This window comes from Talpa occidentalis, unplaced genomic scaffold, assembly GCF_014898055.3.
Source record: "Talpa occidentalis isolate TD23 unplaced genomic scaffold, MPIMG_talOcc4v2.1 talOcc4.7, whole genome shotgun sequence".
Classification (NCBI taxonomy): Eukaryota; Metazoa; Chordata; class Mammalia; order Eulipotyphla; family Talpidae; genus Talpa; species Talpa occidentalis.
Genome location: NW_023605083.1, coordinates 2,669,772 through 2,685,290, shown reverse-complemented (window position 1 = coordinate 2,685,290; position 15,519 = coordinate 2,669,772). Strand labels below are relative to the sequence as shown.

The following is a 15,519-nucleotide window of genomic DNA, read 5'->3' as shown; positions in this document are numbered from 1 at the left end:
GCCACCTCCAGGCGGGAGACGGCTGCACGCGGCCCTCTCAGGCGCAAACGCCCCACGCAGTCCGGGCGCCAGGGCAGCGCTGATGCTCCAGGACGATGGTGCTCCAGGCTGACGGCCAGAGACGGCTGTTCAAAGCAGGGGTGTCGGCCCTGCAGCAGGCGGAGTCACCTGAGACCCCCACTGGTGCCCAGATCTGCGCAGAGGCAGCCCCGGCGCCTTTGGGAAGCAGCCGGGCATGTTGCCGGAGGAAGCGGGCAGGCGGGCCCGGAGGCAGCAACGGAGGAAGCTGGGCCGGAGGTCAAGTGGGACTTTTCTTTTTTCTTTTAATTTTATTTTTTTATTCCCCATACAGTTGCAACCCCCTTATTTTGACCCCAATCCCTCCTTTCCCCGCCCCCCCATAGTGTGTCTCTGGGTTAAGTGGGACTTTTCAACCTTCTTTTTGGGGCGCCGAGTGTGGCCAGGGTATGGAATGGAAGCCAAGCAGGCGCGAGGGGTCCCCTTTGCGTGTGTCATCGATGGGCTGGCCGGGCACTCCCCAGCGAGGCCCACACCCCCCAAGGTCCAGCAGAGCAACAGGCTCACGGGGCCTCGGGCCTTGGGTGTGCGATGATAAGGTGCCTCCTGCAGTCCACTGCCTGGTCCTCCAGGCTCCAGAGCTGCTGTCCTTCCTGCCCTCTGCCCCCTCCTCCTCTCTGCACCTGAAATCACTGGGGTGCCTGGAAATGCCACAGGAGAAAGCCCTGGGCAGGCGTGGGGGCAGCCAGGGTGCGTCACATGCCCAGGGGGTTGGTGGCCATAGTTCTTGTGCCCTTTGCTGGCTGGGGGTGCTCCCGGGAGGATGGGAGCTGGACAGGCTGCTGCGGTCAGTGGGGACGCCGGGTCGGACGCACAGAGCATCCGCGTCTCGCCAGACTGATCTCCGAGGTGTCCCCAGAGCCGCGGCTGCCGGGCCCCGCGTGCGCACGGGCTTGCTGGCGGCTGACGACTCTCTTCCGGGGGCGCGCGGGCTGACATGGTGCCGGCAAGAACTAGAACGAAATTTGATTTTAAATATTCCAATTAGCAACTATGCTGATCCAATTAATCCACTAATTACTCGGCTTTACCTGTGTACACAGGAGTCCCTGAAAAGCAACAGCCTCTCACCCCTCTTCCTCCTCGACGCTTGCCCATGCAGCAGCTGGCAAGGGTTTCCCGAGCGCCTGCGCAGGGCGGGCCACGGAAGCTGCCAGGCAGGGCTGAGCGGTGCGGGGAGGGCCGGGCCCAAGGCCGTGTGGACGGCGTGGAAAGGCTGGGCCTGAGGGGAGACTCAGGAGCCGGTGGGCGCTGCGGAGTCCTGGCCCCATCAGAGACCCCGCGCCTGCCCTGGGTGTGACGGTGGTAGAGCCGCACCCTGCGTCCTCTGCCGTCCCGGTCAGTGGGTGCCCCTAGCCCCGCCAGCCAGCGGTCACCACTGGCCGCCGGAAGCTGAGAGCTGCTCCGTCCCCCTTCCCCAGGCCGAGGGGACATGGCGGGGACGCTGATGAGGGCTGCCGCGTGGCAGAGCGGGGGTTCGAACCTGTTCTCTCCTCATCCCCCCGATGCCGCTCCCTTCCCTAGGCAGACCTCTGGCCTCCTGCAGCTGCTTTCTGGATGGATGGCAGGTGGAGGCTGGGAAGGGGAGGCAGGCGGGAAGCAGGAGGGCGGGAGGGGGCAGTCAGGAGTCACGAACAGGAGCGTCTGGTGATGCTGAGGCTCCTGAGCCCCCTGACTCAGCAGGACATTAATAATCTGCCACAGCCCTGGAGGGCAGTGCGGGGTGAGGGCCGGTGGCGCCAGGCCCTGCGGCAGCTCCGCGCCACCTGCGCTCACCTTGGCCGTCCCCACAGCAGCTGGACGGGCGCAGACGCTGGTGCTGCTCCGCCCTCTGCGCAGCCCGGGCAGCAGGCACGCTCCATGCCCCGAGAGGGAAAGTGCCGAGTGGGCGGGCAGGGGAGCAAGCCTCAACTCCGGGAAACGTCGCTCCCTGCCGTATTGTCCGATGCTTCCGTGTGCCAGCGACGCCGGCCTGACAGAGGACTTTCCCAAGCGTCTGCATGTGTCTGGCACGGTTCTGGGCTCCCCGAGGGCACGCGGAGACCCGTCCCCGCCCTCCGGGACAGGGAGCACGCAGGGTCCTCAGCTCCGCCCCCTCTCCCAGCAGCCGGGCTGGTGAAAGCAGCGGCCTGTCCTGGTGCCCTGGGGCGTGCTCAGAACAGTGGGATCAACACTCCTTGCTGCGACTGCCCCCTCTGGATCCTCCCTGCCCCCCACTTCCCCATCCTAGAGTCTGCCTGTGAGGGAGCAGACAAGGCAGCCGAAGGAGAGCCACCTCCCCTCTGAACAGAAGCCTCTGCTCCCCCAGGTCCGCTGGGCTGAGGTGAGCTTTATGGGGGCAGGAAAGCACAGGTTCTCAGAGGCCACGTGACTCTTGGGGTGGGGTGGGGGCTGCTAAACTCGGAGGCACCTGTAAGACCAGAAGTCACCTTTCCGCCCTGTGGTGGGAGATCCTAAGGTGGTTGTCTAGGGTCTGAGGGGATCTCGGGAGGGGGCTCTTCTCGAAGCCACCTAAGAGACCCTGAGGGGCAGCAGATCCCTGCCTGGCCCCAGGTGACTACAATAGTGGGCCCCGCCCGCACAGGTGCAGGCCAACCCAGGCAGTGCTGGGGAGGCGGGAGTGAGGTCCAGACACCCGCTACTTCCCTGGCCCGAGCCTCTGCGGGGCAGTGGGGTGGCCTGGAGGGATCTGAGGAAGGTGTCTGGGGAGGCGGGGGGCTCTGGGGGGCCAGGGCAGGTCAGCTCATGAAGCATTTCAGCAACCAGGAGCAGCAACCCTCGCACAGGTCAGCTAAGCAGAGCCGGCCTGAAGGTGGACGCCTCGCGCTAAGAGGTTCTTTCTGGAAACGGTCTTGTCACATCTGGCAGAGGAGTCCCAGCCTCGCCCCGGCGCCCAAGGCCCTGCCCACACACAGCGGCTGCTGGAACAGATCAGACGTTTAGCTGCTCAAGGAGAGCTCCCACGGCATGCAGGGAAGGCGCCCTGAGCACACCCCAGGCTGCTCCCCGGCCGCCGCCCCTGCTGTCCTGGCCAGCCCCTGGCACCGGGGCTGCACCTGACCATGCGCGTGGTGTGTGACGTCAGCCTGCCAACAAGCCCGCTCTCAGGGTCGGGGTCGCTCCTCTGCCCAGGGCGTCATCCTGAGGACAGTTCAGGGAAACATCCTCCTGGTGAGCTCAGACTCCTAGTCCCGGGGCCTGGGGTGGCTGGCAGTGCATCTGGAAATGTGAGCACAGGAGGGAGGCACCCCCAGGCAGCACCTGCTCAGCCCCTCATGTCACAGAAGATCTTATGGTTCAGAGAGGGGGATGGAGGTGTCAGCTGGGGGGCAGAACTGGGCGAGGAAGCCTGGATGGGCAGAGTGAGGCCTCAGGGGCCTTGGTCAGGGGGCAGGCCAGTCTGGCAGGAAGCCTGGTGCAGGAGGGTAGCAAGTTCATCCCCGTCTGAGGGGGTTTCCCCCTCTCTAGGTGGAAGCAAGTAAGAGCCCCCAAATAATAGCCCCCAAGCTTGGCACTCAGACAATGGGGGTCTCCAAACAATCCCAGGTGCTCTCTCCTGAGCCTGCTGTCAGGGGGAGCCCCTCACAGCCCATGGGGCATAACGGGGCGGGGCCTGGGGAGAGCAGGGCCTTGGCTGCAGCCTCCCGGGGGCGCACTGGGGGAAGCTGGGTCAAGATGAGTCGGTTTGAATGAGATGTGGTCCGTCACCCTATTGGACCTGAATTATACTCCTTTTGGTTCGTGGTGTCGCCCCAATTTGACGGTCTCATGAGCTCAAAGCCAAAGCTGACATTTCTTCTTCGAGGTGGAGTGAGTGTGTCCTGTCCCTGGAGGCCCCGAGGGCTTCGAGGGGGAGGGAGGTCATGGGTCAGTTGGGTCATGGGTCAGCTGCTCCCGGCTGCCTGATGGCACTGGGGTGGACACATATGCCCCCATGAGCACCCCAAAACTGCGTTTTCATTGATAGATCCTCACCAACTCTGAGAGGTGGGTATTATTATTTTTTCCCATTGAACAGATATAAAATTGGGGTGCAGAGGTATCCCCAAGATACAAGTGGCAACACGGAGATTCTAAACCCAGACAGTCAGGTCTGGGGCCCCAACTCATAACGCCAGCCTTCCTGTAAATGTGGCCCAAGATTTTTAGACTAAAAGAAAAAACTTTGGGGGGGTCCTCTGTCAGGCAGAAGGTCAGGAGCTCAGATGACAATAAAAGCAGTCAGGTGAGCTGCTGCCTCATTCTTCTTGGACCACGTACACCCATCTGCATGGACCCCACGCCTCTCTAGGCCTCTGCAGAGTTAAGGGCCCCCTGGGAGTGGGGGCGGATATGTTAAGCTGGAATCCAAGAGGTTGTGGGTGACAGTCCAGGCCAACAGAGCGAGGGAGTGGTGGCAGCCGCGAGCTGTCTCCATCCGTCAGGCCAAGTGGCATTAAGAGCGGAAGGGAAGCAGGTTCCCCAGATCAAGAGTCGAACTTCAGGTGCCTCCGTGGTGGCACAAGGGGTTAAGACACAACCTATGAAGCTGTCCACAGCCACTGCACACAAGTTCGATCCCTGGCCAGGGAGCTACCCACACGGCATGGCAGACCTCTCCTGACTCGCCCACTGCTCCCCTCAGCAGTGTACGTTGGACAATCTGCCTGTTCTGTTCCCCACTCTGTCTCTAGTGAATCCTCTCACCCTCCACACCTCTGGCCTGTACCCCAGCTCTTGTATGCATAAATAAATAAATCTTCAAAAAAAAAAAGACTCGAACTTCGTGAGTGATGGTGCCTGCAGCACTAGGGAACCCCTCTCCTGAGTCCTGCCTTTGGGCAGCACAGACCAGCCAGCAGCGAGGGAGACAGCCAGGAGCTCCCCGGAGCAGCCACGCGTCAGGGCCGGGTCACGGGCTCTGGGCACCTGGACAGCGGCCCGGCAGGCGCCCCCTCTCCCTGTCCAGGGCTTTGGTGGCCGGGAGTCTGCTCCTGCTCCGAGCCATCAACAGTTTAATGAGAACATTGCTGCAGGCAGCTCGGCAGAGGTGAGTGTGTGTGAGGCGGGGGGAGAGAGTCGAGAGAGTCGCGGGGACTGCCTCCCTGGCCACTTGTTTCTCTCGCTGCGGTTGTCGCAGGATTTCCAGCTGCCCTTGGTCACTGGGCTCCTGCCGTCAGCCTGGCCACGCGCAGCCCTCGTCCGCCTAGGACTGTGCATGGTCGCCCACGGGTGCCTCTGGGGCGGGTCCTACGTGGGGCCCTTCTTGGGTGATGCTGTTGATTGGGGGGCAAGGGGTAGGGAACCTGAATGAAGATGTGGTGCTCAGAAGGCCACTTGGGGATCCATGGGGCTGCCAGGGGAGGGGCTGGGGAGAGGCAATGGGCTGGGGGGGGGGGTCAGGGGAAGGGAGGCCAAGGTGGGGCAGGCACGTCTGTAGCTGGGGATTACTCTGTGATGAGCATATGTCTGAGAGGAGGGCACATCTGCTGTGCCCTCCTGGGGCCCAGATCACCTGCTGGGTGAAGAAGAAAAATGTTTTCCTCTAGGTAAGGAGTTGTGAGGTGGGGGCTGCAGGAGGGGGAGCAGCTTCCTCTGACGACTGGTAGGTTTTCCCTTGGAACGTTGCCTTATTCAACGCCTCCCTGCCTGCTGGCGCACCCCTTCCCTGTTCGCCTCCAAACACCCCTGGTGCCCACAGCCCCTCTAGACGCCGGCTCACCTGGTGAGAGACAGGGGAGCATAAGGAGAAGGATTCCACCAGCGAGGGCGGCGAGGCTCTGTCTTCAACACCCCAACTCTCCTACCCCCACTCTGAGAATGGCGAGAAAAATCCCCCAAACAGGATCAGAATGGGTAGGGAGAGGGGTGGGGACTCGACCTCCCAAAAGTGAATTCCGAGTCACACTTGGTGTTCCAGAACCACAGGCACGAGGAGAGCTGGGGCTGCACCCCCTCATGAACCCCATTACTCTCCTGGCAGGGAGTAGGCTCCTCTGCTGGGCCCCAGCCTCCCCCGCCCCAGGACTGTGGACTCCCCTCATCACAGAGCAAAGGCCTTGCTCTGCCAGGAGCAGCCCCTCGGGGGAGCCAGGGCCAGCACACCCTGAGCATGTTACAGATCCCCCCACATTCCCCTGCGTTCCCAGCCCCTGGGGGGCAGGTGCTCCTATCACCCTCACCTGACAGACGAGGAAAGGCTGCAAGAGTGTGAGTGAGGTCTGGGTCCCCGAGGACCCCAGGAACTAGTGTCCTTGGAGCTCGGGAGTGTTCCTCTCCCCAGCGGAGAGCTAGGATGTGCTCTGTCCTGCACTTGGGGTCCTCCAGTGCCTGTTGGTGGTGCTGCCAGGCTGGCACACTCGACTGGGCTTGCACACACATGCGGGTGTGTGCACACGGCCACACACACTCAGCACTCACATGCGCACACTCACAGACATACACACTCACCATTCCCCAGATTCAGGCTCCTCCCCGGCTTGACCTGACAATGCCTGGCACATAGTAGGTGCTTAGTGACCCTTTGTGATGGGCACGGGCAGCTTGGCACCTCAGCATGGGTAATCCTGTCAGAAGCCACACTCTGAAGGCAGGACCAGGTGGGCTTGCCGCCATCTGCACCCCACCCAGCGGAGTGCTGGCACATAGTAGGTGCTCAGTGTGTAACCCAGACTCCCATCAAGGGGAGGTCCCCCAAGAGCTAAGCTGGCAGGGCCAGGGCAGGTACCGCCCCCACTGAGAGAGGAAGGCCTATGCTCCTTTGCTCCCCATCTCCTGGGCCGGGGGCACCCCTGGAGACTCTGGAACGCACAGCAATGAGCATTGCTGTGGGGCCTGGGAGCCAGAGATCTTCTGTCTGCTGAAGATGCTCAGGGCACCCCTGGGTGGAAACCCCAGCTGTCTGCCGGTCCCCCAGGAAAAGGGGTAAAAGCAGGGCTTCTTTCTTGCCGCAGCCACCCCCCAGCGGGGCCAGCAGCACCACCTGAAGGCGCTGGGCCCAAAGTCAGCGCCCTGCGGTGCTGCCTGGGGCTCAGTGACAAGATGTCCCAAGTGGGCCACAGGGGGAGGGATCCCTACCAGCTTCTGGGTGTGGGAGTGCGGGGGACACTCAGCAGGCAGAGGGAGGCAGCCCCAGCGACATCTCCACCCATGCAGCAGAGCCGTCCTGATCTCCCAGGCACCTGCTGTCGTGTGCCCTTAAGAAGACCCCCAGCCCCTTTGGGCCCCCCTCTTCTGCTGACAGCTGGAACTTCATCACCAGGAAGGAAACTCTTCTGGGGTCTAAGCTTAGGGCCAGAGACCGCACCTCAGCCACTCCTCACCGGCCCCGACTCAGTCACCCCGGGCAGATGGCACGGCCTCAGTGTTCTTGTGTGAGCAAGGAGCAGGAGCCCAGCCCCACCACGGGGCAGCGGGCGTGTGGCAATGCGGGGACACCAGCAAGTGGCTGGCCCGTGCCTGGTGTGGAGAGCAGAGCCCCCTTGTTTTAGGCACGTTCTAGAATCCAACAGGTTTCAAGCACTAGCTCATTAATCTTTACACCACGCCTAAGGGTCGGGTACTGTTATTACCTCGTTTTCCAAAAGATGCCACCGAGACTGGACAAGGGAGTCCTTTGCCCGAGGCCACGCAACTGGGAAATGGTGAGTGGGAATGTGAGCTCCAAATGTGTGCTTGATTCTGGAGCCTCAAACCCCTACCATTACCATAGTAATTGCTCATTTAAGACCTGGAAGGAACTCTGGAAGTCGACCCATTTTACAACTAGGAAAACTGAGGCCCACAGAGGGAGAGGATTGGGTTAGCCCAGAGCTGCTGCTGGGACCGAGCCCAACTCCCTCCCATTTCTGCTCCCATTTGTTGAATACCTACTGTGTGCCAGCTCCAAATGCTTTCCATGCATCGTTGGATGTGAGTCTTATCACAACCTCAAAAGACTTATTTTAATCTCATTTTTTATTTGGGTAAACTGAGGCAGAGAGGGGCAGTAGCTGACTCAAGGCCACAGCTAATCACCAGGCCGGGGCCGCCACCTTCCCACAAAGCTCAAACTGACCCCAGAGGCCTGGGGGCCCGGGCAAGGTTCCCAGGCAAGCCCCCCCCCAGGCCAGACAGGGCACAGCAGGAGACCCCAGCCAGGATGACACCGCCCAGGGAGATGGGCTCAGAGCTGGGCCTGGCAACCGAATGCCGTTAACCCCCTGCCTCTGCGGAGAGAAGTTTATCCAACAAAATGCAGGCGAGCAAGGAAGGCATCCGCCGCTGCCTCTCTTGTCAGAGGCAGCGCTCATCTCGGGAGATGTGTGGATGAAAGGCGCCATATAAAATGCAATCAATTATGAATCACCATTACTGAATTAATCACATGTATGATTAATACGGTAATAATAATTAATGGGAGTATGGTCTGGAGATGAGAGCTGAGGACTGGCAGGGAGGAGTCCGGGTGCTGCTCACAGCCTCTGCCGCTGCCTGGAGGTGTCACCTTGGGGGCCCGCGCTGATCTTGGGTCTGGGTCTCTGTCCCCCGGCCCTGCCTTGGCCTGCGAGCGGCCCCAGGGACGCCTTGAAACCCCAGATGCTCCTGGGCTAATCCTCTGGATCCTAACCCCTGCTATGGCCACATTGCAACTGCTCAAGGTCAAAGGGACAAAGCAAAACCTTGGTGTGGCATAACCGAGAACAGAGCGAATGAGGCAGCAGGTGGGAAGTGGTGGGAACAGCTTTTGAGCCGACCCTTGACCCAGGGGGCTGAGCTCATTTTCCTGTCCATCCTTCTGTCCGCCTGGATCAGGACTTAGCTTCCCTCGGAAATCCCCAAATCCCTGTTACCTCTCACTGCGAAGCCTGTAGATCATTTTCACATGTGACTTCATCATTTCCTATTCCTGGTCTGTCCCACGCTTATTTCCTCATTGTAAAGGCGCGGGCAACACAGGAAGAATGTATCTATTTACATAATAAAGCATGTCATCCTACACCCCCCCCCCAGCTCCCCTGTCAGGACTTTGGTGTGTATCTTTATTTTATATAATATATTATATATATGAAAAAGGACATAACACCCTTTTTGAAAAAATAGGTGGAATAAAATTAAATGCATTGTTCTGCAGATGCCTTTTGATAGTGGATTCCACATACACAATTCAAATTAAAACTGTGCAGTGCAGCCAAAATCCCACCAATGCAGAGGGTGATTAGGCGGCTGGTGAGAGGGGAGCCAGCGATTATTTTTTGGGAGACTCATTAACACTTTCCTGCCCCCTCCCTCAGCTCCTTTTCTTTGCTGGGAAAAGGTCATTTGTCATCAGGGACCTTAATGACATTTAAAAATGAACGTCTCTTGACCACCTGGTCCCTGCGAGGCTGGACTCCTATTTGTTTCCCATCTGGGAAAATAAGCACTTGATTTTTCACTTGAAAGGAACATCAGCTCCCCGAGACCGCCAGGCCAGCAGTGGACACGGGGTCAGCGGGGGGGGAGGCAATCTCTTTGCAACGTGGGGGAGAAACTGAGGCCACGAGTGGGGAAGAGCTGTCCCCCAGGGCACAGCACTAGTTAGGGGCTGAAAAGTCCACAGTCCCATAATTTTCAGGATCTAGAATTGGGGAGCCAGAAGACAGGTGCCAGCACGGTCCCTGAGGGGCCTGCTGGTGTCCGCTTGCTGGGGTGGCAGGCGTGTCGGGGCTGGAGGGCTCCCGGCACGGCTTCCCGTGGCACAGGGCTTTGCCTCGGGATCACTGATGTCATCCCAGCAGTAAGGGGGGGAGGTGCACCCTGACCCCCTGTGCTGAGATGAACCGCAGATGAGAAGCACCCTCCTCCATGAATCCTGGCTGTTCTGACAGCATCCAGTGTCGGTGGTGATGGAGGAGCTGGGCGTTTCCCAGGAATTGATGGCCCTGCCTGGGGCGACAGCAGGCTGCGGGCCAGCCCCATCATCACTCACCTGCCCGGGAGGACCCGCACCTCGCCCTCCACTGCTGCCTGCGGGCTGAATGCTTAACACCCGGCCTCTGGGATCTGCTCTCCTCCAAGGAGCCTCCTCCTGCCGGCTGCCTGGTGGCCAGGGACAGGTCACGGGGCCAGCAAGCATCTACTTCCCCAGACACCTTGGCGGGGCAGGGGTGGGGTCTGAGAGCACATGCCTGCAAGAGGCGCTTGACCATCTTGCTTTGAGCCCCCCAGGAGGGGAGACTCACCATTCAGTCTCACAGATGGGGAAACTGAGGCCCAGAAGCAGCCTGTGTCACCCCCCCACCAGGTTGACCAGTAGGTCAGGCGGTGGCAGCGAACCACTGGGAGCCCGGAGCCCAGACCACCCGGGCCAGAGTCTCCCTTAACTGTATGACCTTGGGCAAGTTACTGAACATTCTAAGGATTCCCCATAACTCTCGGCCTTCGCTAATCCCAGTTAAGTCACCAGGTTGCTGGGAAGAACCGGCGGGTGCGACACGGAAACCCGTTTTGATGGAGCCGGGCGTGAAACGGGTATCAAACAATGTCAACGCATCGCCACTGTTAAAGCAGATGACTGTCTGGCTCCTCAGCCTCTGCTGCTCCACCTCGAGAGTGCAGATGCCGTTCCTGCTGTTTGCTGCACAGACCCCTCTCCCGCTCAGGGGGGCCAGGGGCAGGGAAGGGTTAATTAAGGTGGAAGTGGTAGACTTGGGGCGCTGGGCTCCACACTTGCTCCCATTCCTGACACCCTCTGTGACCTTGGACGGGGCCGCCCACCCCCTCTGCCTCAGGCTCTTTGTTCTTGATGCAGCCAAATGGCAGTGCTCGCTGGCTGCCTGCGTGCTGCAGGGAGGACCCACCCTGCGGGAGGCCTGGAGCACCCTAAAACCACCGGCCTCCCTGGAAGAAAGAAGACTCGTCCCCACAGCCCCGGAGGCCGCCTGGCAGGGAACCTCTGCGGGTCCGAAGAGCCCGGGGCTGCCCCTGCTGCTGCCAACTCCCTGGCCTCTGCCCTGGAGTCCTCCCACGCCCTCCTCCGGGCTTGCCAGGGAGTGAGGCCCCACCTGCCCCCCTACTCTGCACTCCCTCCGGAGCTGGCTTGGCTTCGTCAAAAGCAGGGCCCATCAGGGTGGAGGCGGCGATGTGTCAGCTGGTATTCAGGCTCTGGTTGTGCGCTCAGAGGCTCCCCCTCCCCAGCTCCCCAAATCCACCCACCCACCCACCCCTTTACCCACTGCTCGGGGCCTTCTGGGTGGCAGCGCTTCACAGAGGGAGCCCGGCAGCGCCCTGGGCTGCCGGGGGTGGGCGGACTGACTCACTCGGCCCCTCCTGGGCGCCCAGGGGGCAGCCCCCACCCCCATGGGCGCTGGTCCCCGGCCGGGCCCCTGGGTTTGGGGAGAGGCAGCTGCAGCCCCCGCGGCGCCGGACCCCGGCCGGGGCCGGCCGAGGATGCGCCGCGCGCGCCGGGACGCGCCGGCCCCCGGGCCGGGAGGCGATGTCTAGGCGGCGACCCCCGACCCCCGCGCAGGCTCGCTCCCGCCGCCGCCGGCCCGGCCGCCCTGGCCGCGGGCCCGGCGGGACGCCCCGGCTCGCCGCGCCCCTCCCGGCCGCGGCGCGTGCCCGGGGCCGAGGGTTTTTTCCTCGCTGCACCTTTAAGAAGACCGCGGCTCCGAGGCGGGCCGGTGCCGAGCGCGGAGGAAGTTACGCAGCCCGATCAGCCGGGAGATAAAAGCCCCGATGGTGATCGTGAGTGATGGCGAGGGCGCTGCGCCCCGGCTTTAACTTGGCGCGCGGCGCGGGGGGCCGGTGACCGTCCGCCGTCCGGCCGCGCGCGGGGGATGCCCCGGCGCCCCGCGCGCCGCCGCGAAGCCCACCCGGGCCGGGGGCCGCGCGGCGCCGGAGCGCGGGTCCCTCCCGCGGCGCCCGGGGGCCCGAAAAGTTTGCACTTGTTAGCGGCGCCCCGCGCGCGGCCCCGCGGGCGATGCGGGCGCCGCGCGCCGCCCCCTCCCCCGGCCCGCGCCCCCGGGACGGCGGCGGGCGGCCCCCCCGGCGGCCGGAGGGCGCCCCGGCCCGGGTCTGACGGCGGCGCGGCCCCGCGGCGGCGCGCGCGCGGGGCGCCCCGGCCCGGCCCCCGCGCGCGCCCCCGCGCCGGCCGGCGGGCGGCGGCCTCGGCCTCGGGCGCGCCCCGGAGCCGCTCCGAGCCGGGTAAGGCGGGCGCGGGCGGGCGCGGGGCTGCGGGGGAGCCCGGCCGCTTTCGCTTCGGAAGGGCTGGGGCGGCCGGCGGGCGTCTCCGGGCCGCGCCGCGCGCCCAGGCCGGGAGCAAAAGTTGCCGGGCAGCGCCGGCGCCGCGGGGCCGAGCCCGAGCGGGGAGCGCGCGGCTCTGCGGGGGCCTCTGCGAGGGGGCTGGCGGCCGGCCGGCCGCCCGCGGGGTCTGTTTCCGTCCTGCGCGTGTGCGCGCGTGTGAGTGTGCTCGTGTGTGTGCGCGCGCGCGCGTGTGAGTGTGAGTGTGTGTGTGTGTGTGTGTGTGTGCGCGCGCGTGCCTGCGCGCCTGGAGAGGATGCTCGGGTGCTGCCAGCATGCCCGGTGTCTGTGCGGCGAGGAGACGGGCCCCTGCGCGCCGCCACCCCACCCCGACTCCATCCCGCCGTCCGGAGCCGCCCTCCGCCCCCCGCCCCTCCCCGTCTCTCTTGAAAACGGGGTGCGCTGGAGCCGCGCGGAGAAACTCCGGCATCCGCTGCTGGAAACTTCTTTCTGAGCCTCGGAGGGCGGGCGGCGGGGGGAGGCGCGCGCGGGGCCGGGCTTGGGGATCCGCGGAGGCGCACCCGGCTGGGGAGCCGAGGCGGCGGGACCGCGGGGAGAGGCGCCGCCGGCTGCGCGTCCCCCACGCCCGGGTAAGTTGCCGCCCGGGGTGGGGCGCGGGGGGCCGGGGCCGGGGGCGCGGGGTGGGGGGGCGCGCGGGGTCCGGGGGCGCGGGGTCGGGGCGCGGGGGAGAACCTCGGCTCGGCGTCCCGTCCTGGCAGGAGGCGGTGCCGGGCGGGGGCGCCCCGGCGCGGCGGGGCCCGCGTGCAGGGCGAGCTGGTTGCTGCCCCCGGGCTCGCGCGCAACTTCGGAGAGACGAGCAGCGGCCGCGGGGTCGCCCGGCACGTCCAGGCGCGACCCGCCCGGCTCGCGGCACCCGCGGCGCAGCGGGGTCCTGGGGACCCCCGCGGGCGGCCGCCGCTCCCGCCCCCCGCGGGGAGGTCACCTTCTCGCGCCCCACTCCCCGAGTTCAACTTCCCGTGCGCCCCTACCGCGCAGGGGACTTGGGGGGCGCCCAGAGCCGGAGAGGGTCCCTTTGGGGGCTGAGGGCGCGAGGCCTCTGGAGCCCGGACGAGCAGGAGCCGGCGGGGAGCCGGGCCGAGGGCTGACCCGGCCGAGATGGGGGAGGGGGCAGCAAGGTGACCCCCGCCGGGGAGGGCTCCCTTCCCTTCCAGCCCCCCCTGCGCCCCTCTGCAAGCGGGTCCCGCACCCCTCGCGCCCCCGCCGGGAAGGGACAGGCAACGTGGAGGTGGGCTGGGTCCTGGCCGACGCCCCCAGAACCCCCTCCCAGGGACCCCGAGGTCCCGGCGCCCACCCGGCCAAGTTTCCCACGACTCGGGGCGCAGCCGGCAACTCCGGGAGGAGCCTGCCCCTGGCCAGCTCGCGCCCCAGGCGCTAATTCAATAAGACAGAGAAAGCCGAGTTCAGAAATCCTGGTGAAATCTAATTTTCAGGTTTTCATACCCCGGCATCGGCCCCCTCGGTTCCTGAGGACTCTTAAAAGAAAATAAAGCGCATTGATTCTATTTGTTTCTGGGAGCTGCAGTTTCTTAATAATATCAGGTGAAGATTTATTTTCCAAGGAGAAAAACGATCCACCGGGACCCAACCCCTCGCTCCACACTCCCCCCGCCGGCCGCACTCTGCTCCCCGCCTCCTGCTGGGGACGCGGGTGCCTGTCCCCCTCCCTGGTTCTCTTTTTGGCAAAAGCCAGCCGTAATATTGGAGCGCTGAACCCACAATTCCCCCTACCCTGCCAGGAACGCCCCGTTGATTGACTGGTTGTAAACACATTATTCCCCCCAGCAGACTGTGCTGCTGTTGGCGCCCTCCCAGCCCAGCCCCCCCTTCCAGGGAATGCGGGGTGTCTCAGCCACCAGAGCTGCAGCGCCCGGGTGGAGAGATGTGCAAGGTGCACCCTGCACGGCAGGCCCCAGCCTCCCAGCCTCCGGGGTCACTGCCTCCTCCCGCCGGCCCTCGGCCAGCACCGTCCAAACCTGGGGCGGCCCCGGCCCTGCAGATGAAGGAAGCCGGTGGCTGAGGCCTCCCTGCGAGCTGCAGCCGGCGCCCCGGTGTCCCCCAGCAGCCAGGCGCTCCCTGCCTTTTAGTGAACAGTTGGGAGTCCGAGGCTGGAAGAATTAATTAGGGACGTGCTGTTTTCTGGGCAGCGCCGAGCCGAGCCGGGGTAGAGGCATCCAAACCTTTGCCGGCCGCGCTATTTTATTTTTACTACATTTTCTCAGGTTGTAAAAATAGTCGCCAGGCGGGTTCTTTCTGAGAGTTTTCTAGCAAGGAGCATATTCAAGGCCAGGCACACGCTAGAACAGGTTTCTCTGTGAGCAACCATAGGTGAGTCAGGGAAATGTGGCCCCCTCGGCACCTCATTCATCTCTATCAAGAGCCCTTCAGCCGGAGGGCGGGGCGGGGGCCGCTGCCTTCACGCAGATTTATGGTTCCCCCGGCCAGCGGTCAGCGGTCATCGAGGGGCGGGGGTCAGGGGTGGGGGCTGCTTTGGGGAGCAAGGGGCTGGCAGCCAGCCCGTTGGGGCAATGTCCACCTCTGTCCTCTTGGCAGCAGTGTGTGTGTGTGTGTGTGTGAGTGTGAGTGTGTGTGTGTGTGTGTGTGTGTCTGGGGTGAGTGGGATTTCATGGAAACGTACTTAACTCTTGAGGGCTCTTCCCTGGGCAAGGGCGGGACAGGACGCCAGGACAGAGACTAAGGTCAGCACCGATGTCTCAGTGGCTCGGGAATTGCGACTCTACGGGAATGGGCATCACAGCCAGAGTAACGAATAACACGGGCCCTTCGGCTGCGATTCCTCGCAGGAACCTTTGCCCCATGGGCGGGTAGTTTTGGCCAGGATCCCGCTCTGGCTGGATTCACTTTCTGGTGATGTATCAAGTGTCTGGGAAAACACCCCCTCGCTAGAACCCTGGTCCTCGCCGGGGGGCGTTCATCTTCATTCTACCTATCTGGCTCTTAATTAATTACCAGTAGCTTAAACTAGTGAAGCCGTCGGCAGAACCGCGGTCCACTCTGGCCGGACCTGCTGAGGATGGTCGCAGCTTTTTGGCTTGATCGGAAATTCAAATATGACAAAGCACCGTCCCTCGGGCTGGCGTCCTCAATAGCCCCAGTTTCTTAGAGTTAGGAAGGAAATTTGCCGTATCTGAGGCTGGAGAGAGATTTCCCGCAGCAGCCGGC

General features: G+C 63.5%; 1 protein-coding gene across 1 annotated transcript; it reads right to left on the bottom strand.

The window, feature by feature from the left end:
• Positions 1-404: 404 nt before the first annotated feature.
• LOC119231268 (uncharacterized) lies at positions 405-6,517 on the bottom strand. The gene is made up of 4 exons (XM_054689229.1): positions 6,508-6,517; positions 6,240-6,257; positions 5,780-5,871; positions 405-1,031 (listed from the first exon to the last, which is right to left on the bottom strand). Exons 1-4 carry the CDS (start codon positions 6,508-6,510, stop codon positions 431-433), a joined length of 714 nt encoding a protein of 237 aa, XP_054545204.1. The 5' UTR covers positions 6,511-6,517; the 3' UTR covers positions 405-430.
• Between the last annotated feature and the right edge of the window lie 9,002 nt (positions 6,518-15,519).